Source organism: Dromiciops gliroides, chromosome 4 (genome assembly GCF_019393635.1).
Source record: "Dromiciops gliroides isolate mDroGli1 chromosome 4, mDroGli1.pri, whole genome shotgun sequence".
Lineage (NCBI taxonomy): Eukaryota > Metazoa > Chordata > Mammalia > Microbiotheria > Microbiotheriidae > Dromiciops > Dromiciops gliroides.
The window spans coordinates 384,057,880-384,075,125 of record NC_057864.1 but is presented as its reverse complement, the minus strand read 5'-3'; the positions used below and the strand labels follow the sequence as shown (position 1 = coordinate 384,075,125).

The window sequence follows — 17,246 nt, the reverse complement described above, 5'->3', positions numbered from 1 at the left end:
ATTGAAAACATTGGAAATACGATACTCTTTTTACACCAAGTCAATAATCAACAAGCATTTATTAATTGCTTATTATGTACCAGGTATTATATAAATACTGGGGATACAAAGAAAGACAAACTCCTGAGTTTTTCAGAAGAGGAATCTGTGTTTTGGATAAAATAACCACCATGATAAATCCCGTGCTGGGCAAGTATTAGTAAGAGTCATTCTTTGGACATTTCAAGAAGTGCTTCAATGTAACACTCTTTTCTAAGCTATCAGTTCTATAACGGGCAATGGAAGTAGTTTCCAAAGTTTCTATTACCTGGTGTTATTCAGTGTCTGCCATCAAATGAAAAGGGTATCTCAGTTTAGTTCAAATATGTAAAGTGTTCCTAATTTCACAATGCTCCTCAAACTTTTAAATGATTACTATGTACTAGAAAGACAATGGCCCACCATGCTCTTATTCTTTAATGGAACTGTTTCAAGTTGTATTGAAGCACAATATCTGAATAAAGTTTTTATATCGCTTCTCTGTGTTATGGCTTGTTTGTTCGACAAATGAGAATGAGAAGTATAGCTACTTCATATGCTGACATGTTTCATAAGCAATTCCCATCCTAATTAATGAGGCAAATGATACAAATTGCAGGGACACAAACAAACTTTAATGTCTAAGCATCGGACTAAGTCTATGAATTTGCATCTTTAGACATTAAGTCCAACATAAAAAAAAGTTCAATGAGCAAGAGTGACGAACTTTACAAGAATAACTTACAACACAGGGCTTTCTGTAATCTTCGGATTTTAATGGCTGTACGGTAGGCAGAGAAACGTACATTGTTCAAGTCACCTGAAATAAAAAAACAAAAAACAGAAACTGTTTTTGAAAAGCTGTTATTTCCCAAATGCCAGGAATATATTTGAATAGTTGTCTCTTTCCATGGTGAAGTTAAAACATTGCATGTGACCACTAAGTTTCCATTAAGCAACATGGATCAGGCATTGGGAAAACAAAAAATAAAATTATGACCCAAGTTTACAACCCAATTATCCAAAATAACCATTAAATATTGTGTTATTATTTGAAAAAACTTTATAAGCAGAAATACAAAAGCTTCGAAGATGATCAAAGCGGATAAAGAGCAAGCTTTGGAGTCAGGAGAACCTGGGTTCAAATCCTATATCTCAGACATTCATGAGTTATATGCACGAGTCACGGTTTCCTCCTATGTAAAATGTGGGTAAAAATAGCACTTACCTTCCGAAGTAATCATGAGAATCAAATGAAATAATGGGAAGAACTTTGCAAAACCAAAAAGTACAATATACAATTTAGTATTACAATAATTATATAATGTGCTTTGAAAGCCTTAAAGTATCACATAAACTATTATTACTATTTTTGGACCTGTAATTTCATGGGTATGGGTGAGGAAAAACAGTAGAGAGAAGCACATTCCTACAACTTATACTCTTCAGCTGTGAGACTGAATAGTTACATAACTTACTGGGTCAAGGGGTCAGGGTGGGGTATCACAAGGCCTGTATGTATCAAAAGTGGCACTTGAACTGAGGTCATCCTGATTCCAAGGCCAGCTGTCTAGCCATTATTCCATGTGACCTTTATCAATTATTATTATCATATCATTTTCATCCAGACAAAAAAGGGTTGAGAGAAAGAATGTAGTCCTTTTACTCTTGACTAGATGAAAAGATGTGGAAAGACGAGTGAACTTGCAGTCAGATTTGAAGCCTTTACTTCCTGCTGTTCACAGTTGGGTCCCAGAGACATTCTTCTGTTCTGGTGATGGGTTTCCAAAGCATAGTCAAATCTACTATCAATCACCTTGTTCACTCACCTAGATAATGGAAAATTTTCTGCTTTTCCCTCTAGCTTGCCAGCTACTAATTTGGTTTTGAACCTTGCTACCCCTTTTCTGAACTTCTCCAAGAATGGTCTAATGATTATCTACTACTATCACTCCCCATTCTAAGCCATTCTACAAAATGCCGCCAAATTAAACTTCCTAAAACCTTTCTCTAGTGATGTCATTACCTTGTTCAAAAAAACATCTTTTTTTTTTAACTTTCGATTGCCTATTGAACTAAATCAGTGCAAGAATCAGACTATTAAGAACTTGCAATATACCAGCTACCATACCAAATACTGAAGACACAAAGAGAGGTAAAAGAAGGGAAGAGCAGGGAGTCCTAAGTCAGTGGATTCTATGACATGTGGAAGATAACGAAGTGTAAGAAGATTGGAAAGGCCAGGATAATCCAAGCTATGAAGACCATGAAATGTTTTGTTGTTGCTGTTGTTTTGCAAGGCAATGAGGGTTAAGTGACTTGCCCAGGGTCACACAGCTATTAAGTGTCAAGTGTCTGAGGCCGCAATTGAACTCAGGTCCTCCTGAATCCAGGGCCGGTGCTTTATCCAATGCAACACTTAGCGGCCCCAACACCATGGGCAGGGGGATGTGGGGATCAGTCACACGAACAGACTGTTCTTGCACCTAAGCAAAGGATGGATTAGAGTGAGGAGAAACTTGAGGCAAGGAAATCAATTAGGAAGCTATTGAAATATTCCTAGAGAGGGGACCAGGATCTAAACTACAGTGGTGGCTACAAGTAGAGAGAAGGGGACAAATATGTGAAATTATATGAAGGCAGAAATTAAAACATGTGGCAATATACTGTATAAGAAAGATGAGTGACAGTAAAGAAATGATGATGACAGATTACAGGACTGTGTGACTAGGAAGATAGCTATATCCTCCATCTTGTTGTTATTGAGTTGTGTCTGACTTTGTGACCCCATTTGGGGTTTTCTTGGCAAAGATACTGGAATCATTTGCCATTTCCTTCTCCAGCTCATTTTATTGGTGAGGAAATCAAGGCAAAGAGGGTTAAGTGACTTGTCCAGGCTAATACAGCCAATAAGTGTCTGAGGTCATATTTGAACTCAAGTCTTCCTGACTCCAAGCCAGGTACGCTATCCAGTGAACCACAGGAAGAAGGGACAGGTTGCAGGGAAAGATGTTTAAGTCTGATTTGAATATGCTGAGCTCGAGTTGCCAAAGGGAAATCTAGTTTGACGTGTCCAAAAAGGAGCTTATAAACCTTAGAAGACATATCAGGGTTTGAAGACTCCTCAGAGTAGTATTTTTCAAAGTACTTCATTCCCTGGACTCATTGTCCTTTTCAGTATGAATTCTCATCAGTTCTATATGTACTCCTCTGTTTCAGGTTTCCTAGACTACAAAATTCCTTGCCTCTGCATTACGCTTCATAATATCCCCATCAAATGGAGTACTCTTACATCTTCATCTCTGTAAATTTTACCCAATCTTTCCCTGGAAGCTACCATCTCCATGAAGACATCACGGATCCTTCCAAGTTGTACAGGATCTCCTCTCAATTACCCCAGACTCTGTAGAATAGAAAGACCACTAGACTTGGATGCAGACAACCATTTGAACATATATATTACAAGATTGTTGGGAAGATTTGTAACAGTTAAAGGGCTATGTAAATGTGAGTCATTATTAGCATATGTTGAACTTGGTTATCTTTTTATTTTTTATGGGCTTCTAATTTGTATTATATTGCCTTACATATTTGTCTTTAGTGCCTTTTAAGACTGTGAGATGCCTAAAGGTGGGAAGTGCATATATATACATATCTATAGTAGAAATTAAGATTTTATTTATATATATAAACATATATAAATAAAATCTTAACATCAGTTATGGAACTTAGGAAAACCATTTTTGAACAAAATGGATGTGGAATAAATAACTTGAATGACTGGGGCTTCTATTTCATTTCTTTACTTCCTTAATCCAATTCACTTCAACTCTTATCCTACAATGTCCCATTCCAGATTTCCCCACTCCTTCCACTTTTGCCATGTATGTCTCCATAATGAGCAAACTTCCTTTCATCCAAAACCTTTTCATTTCTCTACTTCCTCCATCATGTAGCAGTCACTAAGGTCTGGCTCTCTCCTAACAAGTACAACCTTGGCCACTCATTCTAGTATTGACTGCACTTTTACACTCATACTCCTTGACTCTCTTACTAGTCATAATAAATAAGTTAGAAAAGTCCTTCTTCCCCAATGCAACTTACATACTTTGTTCACTCAGCAACACATCCTCCTGGGAGGATACACAGCTTTTTAACTTGTTCTTTATTTCATTAAGAAGAACTTTGTAATTGAATCTCTACAAGTCTTTTGTATGCTTCGGTCAATTGATTCCCAGATGCTGTATGCATTTTGCAGTTATTTGGAATGGTATTTCCCTTTCTATTGTGGCTCCTTGGGTTTTATTTTTATTATAGAGAAATACAGTTAAATTTTGAGGGTTTATTTTATAGTCTGTAACATTGTTCAAGCTAATTGTCTTGATTAGGATCTTTGCTGATTCCCTAGGATTTTCCAAGTAAGCCATCATATCATCAGCAAAAGGGATACTTTTATTTCCCTTTCTCCTCTCTTTATAACTTCAAAATTTTCTCCTATCTTATTGTCATAAGTAGCATTTCCAGAACTATATTAATAGGAATAGGCCTTCTTTTACACCTATATGTACCAGAAAAGATTCTGATATAACTCTTGCTCTTGGGTTTAGTTAATTTTCTCAAATCACATCTATTGAGGCAATTATATGGTTTCTGAAGTTTGGCTTTTAATAAGGTTATGATGACTGTTTTCCTAATGTTAAACAATCATTGCATGCCTTGATACAAATACAACTTGGTCATAATGAATGAGTTTTGTGATAAATTGATTTAGTAAATTTGCCAGGGTTTTATTTGAAATTTTAAAATTGATATTCATTAATGATTTTTCTCTGGTTCCTTTTTTTTTTTTTGGCGGAGCAATGAGGGTTAAGTGACTTGCCCAGGGTCACCCAGCTAGTGTCAAGTGTCTGAGGCCAGATTTGAACTCAGGTCCTCATGAATTGAAGGCCAGTGCTTTATCCACTGTGTCACCTAGCTGCCCCCTGGTTCCTTTTGTTTTGTTTTGTTTTATCCCTCCCTGCTTCAGGTATCTAGTAGGGAGCTTACTTTCTTGATTTGGGGGAATAATTTTTGTAGTATAAGTTCTGTTCTTTTAAAGTTTAATACAATTCTCCCTTGTATCCAGCAGGACTAGGAGTTTTTCATTTAGAATTAGTTTGTTTTTCTTTTCTGAGATGAAGTCCTTTAAGACTTCTCTTTTGTCATCAGTTATTTGAGATATTTTATATTTTTGAAGGTATTCTTCTATTCCTTTTATATATCTATTCCTTTTATAATATCTTCTGATTATGTTGTTTATTTTAGTTTTGTTGTGACTTTACCTTGCTCATTTGCTATTTTATTATTCTGATTTTCTGCCTTCTTTTTTATTAGATTGGCTAATGGTTTATCACTTTCATTAGTTTTTTCTCAAAGCTACAGTTTTTACATTTTACTTATTATTTTTGTTGGTTTTCAGGTTTCTAGCTTAATGCATTTCTCTATTATTTAATATCCCCTCTTTAAAGCTTACTTAGTATATCAGATTACCTGCTGTCTAGGGGAGGGGGAAGGGAGGGGAGGGAGGGAGAAAAATCTGAAATTGTAAAGCATGTATAAACAAAAGTTGAGAACTATCTTTACATGTAACGGAAAAAATTAAAAACCTCATACATTAAAAGCTTACTTAGGTTTATTTGTTAGTTTGCTACTTTTTAAAATGAATCTTCAGGTCACTAATGCTCTCTTTTTCTATTTTGTTAATGTATGTTTGTAGGGATACGATTTCCCCCTAAGGGTTGCTTTTTCTGCATCCTAGAAATTTTGGTATGGTGTTTCATCATTCTAGTTTTCTTTTACAAAATTATTAATTTCTGTATTTCTATGATTTGTTCTTTGACAATTTGTAAGGTCCTCAATAGAAAAGACTGTCTTTTGTCTTTCTTTGTATCCCCAGTACAGAGTCTGGCAGCACTAGGCACTTAATAACTGCTTAGTGACCAACTGGCCCATTTAGATCTGGTTTTTTGTTTGTGCTCCCTGAAATGATTACTATATTTATAGTATTATCATCTATAAAGATGTGCTTACAATATACATGCTTACTTCCTGCCTTTTATGTTTGCAAAATCTCTATTCCTTATTACATGGTCAATCTTTGTAAAAGTTCCATGTAGTGCTGAGAAATTCACATGTTCTTTTTCGGCTTCATTTTCAAGATGCCATTAATCTTTTAGCTCCATCCCCACCCCCATTTGTTCACTTAATATTTTCTGATTTGTTTATCTGTTAGTCTTGTCCAAAATTGAGAAAAGGAGCAATGAAATCTCCTGTCACCATGGTGTTACTGTAATGTCTTCTTGTATTTCATTTAATGTATCTTTTATGAATTTAAATGCTAAGGCATTTGGATCATATCATTTTAATGCTGATGTTGGTTTGTTGTCTACGGATCCTTTCAGCATAATATAATTTTCTTATTTATCACTTGTAATTTTTGGAGTGTTTGTTATTGCTTTGTCTTGACAGTATGATTACAATTCTTGTTTTTAATTATGTTTTTTTAATTTACTTGGTGCTTATTAATTTTTTTCTAGCCTCTTATTTTTAGTCTGGTTTTGTTTTCTTTTCTTCAAGGCAACAGATTGTGTGTTTGGTTATCCAATGTTACTCTTTTTCATTTCACTGGATTGTTTAATTCATTCACATTTAAATTTACATTTGAAGTTATGAGATTTAGGTTTATTTTGTCTACTTGTTTCTCATATCGTCCCCCCTCCCACCCACTTTTGCTCTGTAGACACAGTCCCTTTGTCTCTTCAGGTATTTTAGCTGATCTATTTTTAGGCAATCCTATTCCCACCAACTCTCATCCCCTCATTCTTCAACCCCATACCCCATACCTTACTGCTGGTTATCCTTTTCTCTAGTTTTAGAGTTGTTGTTTTTTAATGAAGCAAAGCTTAATTATGCTTATTAAGCATTATCTTGCTTGTTTTTATCTATTTAATTCTTCCTCATTAACCCTCTCATTTAAATAAATAAAATCCTTCTTCCTCTCCTTCCTTTCACATGTTTTTGCTCATTTATCCTATTTTATTTTCTGAGCTTTTTTCCAAAGAAATATGTATGTATATATGTATGTATGTATGCATCCTTTGTTCTTTTCATTATTTATCCTCCCTTTCTACCTATTCTTTGCTTTTTTTTTTTGCAGGGCAATGGGGGTTAAGTGACTTGCCCAAGGTCACACAGCTAGTAAGTGTCAAGTGTCTGGGGCCGGATTTGAACTCAGGTCCTCCTGAATCCAGGGCCGGTGCTTTATCCACTGCGCCACTTAGCTGTCCCCCTTTCTACCTATTCTAAACTTTTATCCTTTGATTTATGATTCCTATACTTTATTCCTTCTTTATTCTCTGTATTCCTCATATGATTAAAACTTAACTTATTTTGGGTCCCTTCTTTTAAATTGTTTTTATTATTGTCTGGTAAACATCTTGCTTCTAGAAGCCCTTTTTTGTCCTGTGGTGCTTCACTTTTAGAAATACTCTTTTATATAATATCTCTCTTTATCTGTAGAAACATTCGTCATTGGTACTTACTGCCACCACAGAAACAACTTTGATTCCACAGTCACTCTTGTAGGTTCCCTTCTTTTTGAGAGACTATAAGAGATACTTCCCTTCATTTTTAGCCTTTGACTTGATTACAGTACATTACATATTCCCATTTCTTCTTTTATGGGTCCAACTATTCTGTAATTAAATACCCTCTTTAAAAAATATGAAAACCCAAACTTATTCACCTGTAAGTGGGACATTGTAATATTTAGTCCATGATCCTTTACTTCTGTTTCTCTACAGTAATGTCTATTTGACTTCAGTTTCCACTCATCTCTTTGCATACTTTAAGAAAGAACTCTCTTCAATGTTTTCTCTATTGTTAATTTGTTATCATTGTCCTTGCCTCGAGTATTTTTTACTTTTCTTGTATTGCTCTTGTCTGGTGTGTTTGAGAAATGAATTATCTATTCATGTCTGGTTTTCTTGTTAGGGAACAGGCTTTGAATGCCTGTTTACTTGTTTGTTTGTTTTAATATAATATCCATCTTTTTTTTCATTAATAACTATGCTCAATTTTGCAGGGTAAATCACCTGTTGTTTTAGAATAGTCTTGTGTTGTTTGAATTTCCTTTCCTAATATTTAAAGGTCTTATACTTCTAGAGGCTTACAAAATCTGTTGTTTGTTATTAGAAATTATTAAATATAATCACTATGTGTATTACAGTTTGAAACTAGGTTTATTTTTTGTTCCTGGAAGCAATCTGTAGAATCTTTTCATTGGTATTTCATTTTCTGTGTTCAAGAGTTCTGGGTAATTTTGCTGTATTACTTCTTGCATTAAGATGCTCAGGTTTTTTGACCTGTCATATTCTTTTGGGAGTCCTGTAATCCTAAAATGTATCTATGCATCCAGTCTTCTACGTCACTTCTATCCTGGATTATTAGAGTAGACTGTTAAAAGGTCTCTTTGACCCCAGTCCATCTTCCACTGAGCTGACAAAGTGATTTTCCTTAAGAACAGGTCTATGGATACCCATATTCAGTAAGCTCCAGTGGTTCCCTCTTAGCTCCAAAAACAAATATAAAATCCTCTGCACTTGCTGTCCTCCATGCCTGACATATTCTCCCTCTTCATCTTTCCCTCTTTGCTTTCATGGCTTTCTTAAAAACTCAATTCAATTGGAAGTTGAGGGGGTGCCCATCAATTGGGGAATGGCTGGACAAGTTGTGGTATATGAATACAATGGAATACTATTGTGCTGTAAGAAATGATGAGCAGGAGGAGTTCAGAAAAACCTGGAGGATCTTACGCGAGCTGATGATGAGTGAGATGAGCAGAACCAGAAGAACATTGTACACAGTATCATCAACATTGAGTGTTGATCTACTGTGATGGACTATATTCTTCTCACCAATGCAATGGTACAGAAGAGTTCCAGGGAACTCATGATAGAAGAGGATCTCCAAATCCAAGAAAAAAAAAAAAAGAACTGTGGAGTATAGATGCTGAATGAACCATACTATTTCTTTTGTTTTTGGTGCTGTTGGGTTTTTTTTTCGATTTTGAGGTTTTTCATCATTGCTCTGATTTTTTCTCTTATAACAGGACTAATGCAGAAATAGGATTAATGTTATTATGTGTATGTATATATATGTATGTGTATGTGTATAGATATATATGTATATGTATATGTATATAGATATAACCTATATCAGATTACCTGCTGTCTAGGGGAGGGGGGAGGGAGGGAGAAAAATCTGAAATTGTAAAGTTTGTATAAACAAAAGTTGAGAACTATCTTTACAGGTAACGGAAAAAATAAAATACCTTATATGTAAAAGAAAAAAAAAGAAAAAGAAAAAAAAACTCAATTCAAATCCTACCTATAAGAGGATTTTGCCTGGTGTCCCAGCTACTAGTGCTTCCCTCTCTTAAGATTACTTTTCCATCCAATCAATCAATAAACATTTATTAAGTTCCTACTGTGTGGCAGGCACTATGCTAAGCTGAGGGTACAAAAAGAGGCAAAAGACAGACCCCTGACTTGAACAAGTTCGCAGTTGAGGACAACAAACAGACATACACCCAAAAAAGCTACATAAAGAATAAAGAATAAATAATTAAGAGAGGGAGGCACTAGAATTTAGAGAAGTTGGGACAGGTTTCTTAGGGGAGGGAGGGGAACTTTAACTGGGGCTTAAGGGAAGCCAGAGAAGTGAATAGTCAGAAAAGTAGGAGAACATCCCAGGCATGGGGGACAGCCAGAACCAAGATGGAATATCTTGTTCATGGAACAGCAAAGAGGCCAGTTTTACTGGATTGAAGAGTACATGACAGGGATTAAGGTGTAAGAAAACTGGAAAAGCAGGAGGAGGCTAAATTATAAAGGGCTTTCAATGCCAAGCTAAGGGTTTTGCATTTGAAGCAGGAGGTAACAGGGAACTACTAGAGTTTTTTGGGTGAGGGGTGCAGGGAGAATTGTATAGTTGAATTTGCACTTTAGGAAACTCACTTTAGTGGCTGAATGGAGGATGAACTGGAGGAAAAGACCTGAGGCAGGCAGACCCACCAGCAGGCCATTGCCATAGTCCATAGTACAAGCCTGTACTAGAGAGGGTGAAATGACAGAGGAGAAAACGAAGAGTATTCCAGGGATGTTGCTTTGGGAACTAATTGCATGTGGGGGAGGGAGCAGGGACAGTGAGGAAATCAGGATAACTCCTAGGTTGTAACCCAGAGGGACTGGGAGGATGCTGTTTGTCTTATACACTAATATAGAAGGTAGGAGAGGAAAAGGGTTTGGGGAAAAGATAATGAGTTTTATTTGGGACATATTCAGTTTAAAATGTCTATTGGACATCCAGTTGGAGATGTGTGAAAGGATGGTGGAGATGTGAAAATGAGGGTCAGAGGAAACAGTGGAGTGGGATAGGTAGATTTGAGAATCTTCAGCACAGAGATGGTAATTAAACCTGTGGGAGCTGAGGAGATCAAGTGAAGTAATATAGAGGGGAAAAAAGAACAGGACTCAGGATAGAACCCTGGGGGATGCTATGCTCAGAGGGTGTGGCCTAGATGAGGATTTAGCAGAGAAGACTGAGAAGAAGCTGTCTAATCAAGTAGGAGGAGAACCAGGAGAAAATGGCATCCTGGAAACCTCAAAAAGAGAGAGAATCAAGGAAGAGAGAGTCCTAGACAGCAAGTTCAAGGGGAATGAGGGCTGGGAAATGGCCACTGGATTTGTCAACTAAGAGATCAGTAGAAACTCTGGAGGGAGCAGTTGCGGTGGAATGATATGGTTGGAAGCCAGACTGTAAAGGGTTAAGAGAGCGAGCTTCGAGACAATGAAGGCACCTACGGTAAAGGCCTTTCAAAGAGTTCAGCCACAAAGGGCAGAAGAAATATAGGATAAGAGTGGGGGTGGAAGAAGTCAGTGAAGATTTATATTTAAGGACAGAGGAGACATGGGCATGTCTATTCTCTGTAAATCTTGTACATGCCTCACGGGCTGTGAGCTTCTTGAGTACAAGTAGGCTGTTTTTAACCTTGACTCATAGCACTCAAGGTTACTATCTTTACAGAGATCGAAACTGAAATACAAGGTCACATTTTATTATCAAGTCATCTGGGAACAGAACTCATCTTCTACATTTTCCTCAGTGAATTTTCAAAGAAATACATTTTTTATTTAAAGAATGAATGAATAATATGAAATAATAAGAGCTGACGTCTATTTAGAGTTTTAGAGTAATAACTGCCATGCCTAAATTATCTCAAAGATCAGCCTTTTTTATGGAGTATACCTTTAATTCTTACCCTTAGTTATACTCTTATACATAGCTGATGTAACCTTAATAAAGCAGAAAGAATGCTGAACTTGGAGTCAGAAAGTGCTGAGTCTGAATTCTTTCTCTGGCACTTAATCCTTGTAGGACTGTTGAGCAAGTTGCTTAATCTTTTTCAGTCTCTGTTTTCTCATCTGCAAAATGGAAACATTTTTGCTTCTCCTACCTACCTGATAGGGTCAAGTGAAGTCAACAAGTATTTGTTAAGCACCTGCTATATGCATGCTACAGACCCCGCCCTCAAGGAGCTCACAGGGGTTAAGGTGCAACAAGGAGAAGGATATTTCAAAACCCTTAACATGTTTTATAGATGGTAGGTAATGGTAGGTATTATTATGATGTCTTCCCAGCAACCCTCTGAGGTAGTCTACAAATAGTGTTATACCCTGTTTACACACAAGGAGAATGATAATAAGAGTATCTTGCCCAAGGTTATACAAAATATTAGAAGAATTTGAATCCAGGGCTCCCTGGACTCCAAGACCAGCACCCTTCCTGGTAGGCCTCTGGCTAAAGATAAGAGTAAGGATACACAGCATAAAAGTCCTTCATGTTTAACGTAGGTAGACTCCATAGAAGAGAAGGAAGAGCCTTGTTTAGCAACTAGATGAAACAAAAGTAAATTCTTGTAGGAGGGAAATCAGGGAAGCCAATTCCGAGCTGTGGCTGCCACTTAAGAAGAGTGGTTAGGCCTATGTATCCTAGATCCTGTTGGTGTTAAGTTGTTCTTCAGCATGAACATACTATGAAGATACAGCTTCTATCAGGTGGGTGCCTCTTAACCACACCACATGAAAGCTGGTATGCTGGAGGAGTTTCACTCTATGAAGAGAACACAGAGTCCAAGAGTTTAGACAAATTCCATGACTTAATTATTATTTAATAAAACAGTACTTACCGAGAGACTGAAAGAGTTCTGTCATTTTAGGATGATCCCAACACGTTGTCTGTGTCTGGTGACTGAAAGAAATAGGTACATTTTTAGACATACACAAAAATTTACACAAAATTAAACTGCAAGAAAAAAAAATGTATTTCCAAACTGGCCAGTTGGTAAAATCTCTCAATATTATTTAAAAGAAAAACTATCCAAGTTTATTTTTTCCTAGCTTGATATTTTGCTATTATTTATAGTTCACTAAATATGGCATTGAGAAACTGGACAAAACTACATTGTCAATGAGGAACCTGATGCTTCAACTACTGTTGAGCATCTAGAACTTTGATGATTCATTTGAAAGAAACTATGCATGGAAGAATATACTTTATCCACTTCAGAAAACTCCAGTTTCCTAGCATAAGCATTAAATATTAAAAGTTAAACTTTTGGTCTTTGAATTCCAATTTCAGTTTTAACTATCTAGGTCAGGGTGCCAGACCTAAAAGACTTATCTCAGAATATTCTAAGCCTTTTTTTTTTTGCCCCCAGCCCATGTGTCTTTCCCTCTGTGTCTATCTTACATCTTTTGTGTTTTTATCTTTCTTTGTTCCTTTGTCTGATTTTGCCTCTCTTTTGCCTTCCATGTCTTCTCTGTCCTTATGATAATTTTGACAGTATTATATTTATTGAAATTCTGACTATTTCCTTGCATTTAAATAAAAACTGAGTGTTTCATATTTTCTTCATCCTAAACAAAACATCGAACTTCAACCCGTCCCCTTTGTCTCCCATTTAAATCACTTATTTCCTGCACTTGACACATGATTACTTAGATGAATCTGTGTCTCTGATACAAAACAGTTTTCCATCTCTAACCATGCAATACTCCAAGGATCCAGTGATTTGTGTTCTCACCAAATTTGGGTACTCTTGCCAACAATGCTCACTGTAAGGTACTCATGACCGATTTCCCCATGAAACTCTTATCCATGTCCTATCATAAATTTGCCAAAGGAAGTCCACCTACAATGCTGAGGAACTTCATGGCATGTGCATAAATATCAATGAAACACACAGGCTGTTCAAGAGATATCCTAGCTTTCACTAAGTAACCAGTTGATGGTTTTGGAGTTTTTTCCCCCAGTTAAGTCTTTTTTCTGGTGGCCATACTTCCTACTGCTTCTCCTGTCTAATTCCTTGCTTAAGTTGTTGCCTGCTCATGTCCACCATGTACCATCCTTCCACTGCCCTTTGGTGGATCTTCAAACTCAATTCTTCAAAGCCTATAGAATACATACCCTGCAGTATCATATGGTTCCAAGTCAATATGACCCTAAGTCATGTACATATATTCTGATAGACAAACAGTAGGTCCTCTATCCTGCATATCACATTCTGGATAATAAGGAGTCTTCATCTATTTATTTTATTCAATAGTTAGGTCAAACTCTTTTGAATGATACACTTAGAGGGCAGCATTTCAGCTCTTGATGCAATTGGTACAATGTCTTCCATAATCAGGAACATCCAGAATTCCTCGCTTTGATTTGGTCTCTGAACTGATCCTCCTCCAAGACAGTGGCAAATATTCTTGGGAAGCAAACATCTTTGCTTTTAAGCTTTCCTTGATATTAGCAATTACCTCTGTTGTTAAATCCTTGAAGAAGTCTTGTAATGATTTTGATGCATGTATGATAGTTCTCATTGAATCTTTCTGAGGAGCCTGAAGGCAGCATTTGACTCTACTGAAATGAATGCTTTTTGTTTGTTTGTTTGTTTTGTGGGGCAATGAGGGTTAAGTGACTTGCCCAGGGTCACATAGCTGGTAAGTGTCAAGTGTCTGAGGCTGGATTTGAACTCATGTCCTTCTGAATCCAGGGTCGGTGCTTTATCCAGTGTGCCACCTAGCTGCCCCCGAATGCTTTGTAATAGTTAACAAACAATAAACAAGATGAAAGTTTGCATTCTTTATAGTTCTTTATCAGCTGTGAAGATGTGTCCTGCTATAGAATGCATGTATGTACAATGTGTGTATGCATAGACAGACAGATAGATAATCTACTTGCTCCCCTTCAGAAGGCCCATCAAGGAAGCCATCCCTCACTGAGTATGTAAATCATCCCTATAAATATGTTGTATGGGTAGAAAAGTGGAATAATAAAATTTGTTAGTACTCGTAGAACTAGTATATCATGTAGCTCCTAATTTGGTAAATTGTAAGCTCCTTGAGGATTGTTTGGCTTTTGTTTTCCATCTATCACAGAGTCATGCATGAGGAGAAAATTAAGTGAACACTGATATTAAAATAATATTAATTTTTTATAGAATTAAAACAAAAAGGAGGGGAAAATGGTTAGAAATTAAATGTTTTTGGGGAAGCTAGGTGGTGCAGTGGATAGAGCACCAGCCCTGGATTCAGGAGTACCTGAGTTCAAACCTGGCCGCAGACACTTGACACTTACTAGCTGTGTGACCCTGGGTAAGTCACTTAACCCCAATTGACTCACCAAAAAAAAATTAAATGTTTCAAAAAGACAATGAGAATATACTCATTACCACGCATGCCCAGATAAAGGTTAATAATACTAAGAGCAACAAGGTATAACCAATTGCTAGAAAAACATCTAAACTACAGCTTTTCCTGGGTTTTTATAGAAAAGTGCATGGAATTTAATTAAGAATGCAACTCTGTTATGCTGTCAATTGAAATTAGATTACAGGGGGCAGCTAGATGGTGCAGTGGATAAAGCACCAGCCCTGGATTCAGGAGGACCTGATTTCAAATCTGGCCTCAGACACTTGACACTTATTAGCTGTGTGACCCTGGGCAAGTCACTTAACCCCAATTGCCTCACCCAAAAAAAAAAATTAGATTACAAATCAAAGTTTATTTTGCTGCATGCAGGAAATATTTAAGCATAATTTGGAAATATTTTCAAAGAAGGTAAATTTGCTAGTAGCCAATATAAGTAAAGTGTGAATTACTAAAATAATTTGATATTATATATATTTACATATACAGGATGTTCCTCTCACAAAAAGATATTACTTAAGCTTCAATAGCTTAAAACAACACATAAGCTTTTTGGAACATGGTATATTTATATATGTACATATTGTGGGGACCAATTGTTAATTGGGGAGTGCTAGCTAAGTGGCTCGCCACAATATTGGGTCAAGGAAGGAGACCGGCAGCCTCCCTGAAAACAAAACAGGATTTATTTTTTATTTTATTTTATTTATTTTATTTTTTTTTATAAACTCTTTTTTTTTATTAATGAGATATTTTATTTTTTCCGTTACATGTAAAGATAGTTCTCAACTTTTGTTTATACATGCTTTACAATTTCTGATTTTTCTCCCTCCCTCCCCTCCCTCCCCCCTCCCCTAGACAGCAGGTAATCTGATATAGGTTATATCTATATATCTCTATACATATACATATAGAGATATATATATATATATATATACACACACATATATATACACATAATAACATTAATCCTATTTCTGCATTAATCCTGTTACAAGAGAAAGAATCAGAGCAGTGATGCAAAACCTCAAAATAGAAAAAACAACAACAGCACCCAAAACAAAAGAAATAATATGGTTCAATCAGCATCTATACTCCACAGTTCTTTCTTTCTTTTTTTTTCTTGGATTTGGAGATCCTCTTCTATCATGAGTTCCCTGGAACTCTTCTGTATCATTGCATTGGTGAGAAGAATATAGTCCATCACAGTAGGTCAACACTCAATGTTGATGATACTGTGTACAATGTTCTTCTGGTTCTGCTCATCTCACTCATCATCAGCTCATGTAAGACCCTCCAGGTTTCTCTGAACTCCTCCTGCTCATCATTTCTTACAGCACAATAGTATTCCATTGTATTCATATACCACAACTTGTCCAGCCATTCCCCAATTGATGGGCACCCCCTCAACTTCCAATTCCTTGCTACCACATAAAGAGCAGCTATAAATATTTTTGTACATGTGGGTCCCTTTCCCCCTTCCATGATTTCTTTGGGCAAAAGACCTAAAAGTGGGATTGCTGGGTCAAAGGGTATGCACAGCTTTATCGCCCTTTGGGCATAATTCCAAATTGCTCTCCAGAATGGTTGGATCAGCTCACAGCTCCACCAACAATGCATTAGTGTTCCAATTTTCCCACAGCCTCTCCAACATTTATTATCTTCCTTTTTTGTCATTTTAGCCAATCTGATAGGTGTCAGGTGGTAAACAGGATTTATTTTAACAAGAACGAACTTTAAAAAATCCCACAAACAGGACCAGTAGGATGAAGGGAAAGGAAATAAAATGGGGAAAGGGAAATTATAAATACCACCGCCCAGGAATCAGCTGAGAATACACAGCAGAGCTCCTGTTGCCTTCCAGCTTCCCGCTAGAATGCCAGAAAAAAAAAAAAAAAACTTCCTTCCACCCCACACACTCCACACAGCCCCCAGCCAATTGGATGGCCGCTCTGACAGTCACATGACTACCCTCACTAGGCTTCCAAACATAATTTTGCCAGGCCCATGTAGGTGTCAGCAAGTGGTGATGACGTGAGGTGCCAGCGCCATGGCAATGGCTACAACCAGTGGGTCGAGCACTGTGTGGTTTGTGGAGCCCCAGGTCAGTGCACACGGAGGCATAAAAACCTCAAATAACAAAGAAATCTTTACAACATTCAATGAAAGGCAGTCAGGTTTAATGGACAATCAAGTCCTGAGTTAGGAAGACCTGGGTTCGAATTTTACTTCTGATTTATGATAGCTTTGTGACCTCAGGCCACACACCTTACCTTTCAGTGACACAAGCAAGTCCCTAAGACGAGCAGGTGCAGAGCAGCCGCCTATCTACAAAGGCAGAAGGGGTCCCCTAACTTTTCTCACTCCAATTGCCAGTAGCTTGGTTTTTCATGGTGGAATTACTTCGCCATTTTATAACACCCCAAT

General features: G+C 36.9%; 1 protein-coding gene across 3 annotated transcripts in view; it reads right to left on the bottom strand.

Annotated features, from left to right (window-relative positions):
- UTRN (utrophin) overlaps positions 1-17,246 on the bottom strand; it is a 705,722-nt gene that overhangs the window by 97,744 nt on the left and 590,732 nt on the right. For all 3 annotated transcript variants that reach the window (XM_044001726.1, XM_044001724.1, XM_044001725.1), the window contains 2 exons: positions 12,305-12,366; positions 764-838 (listed from right to left, as the gene is read on the bottom strand). In XM_044001726.1, coding sequence (XP_043857661.1) covers positions 764-838; positions 12,305-12,366 — 137 coding nt within the window. The remainder of the gene's footprint in view (positions 1-763; positions 839-12,304; positions 12,367-17,246) is intronic.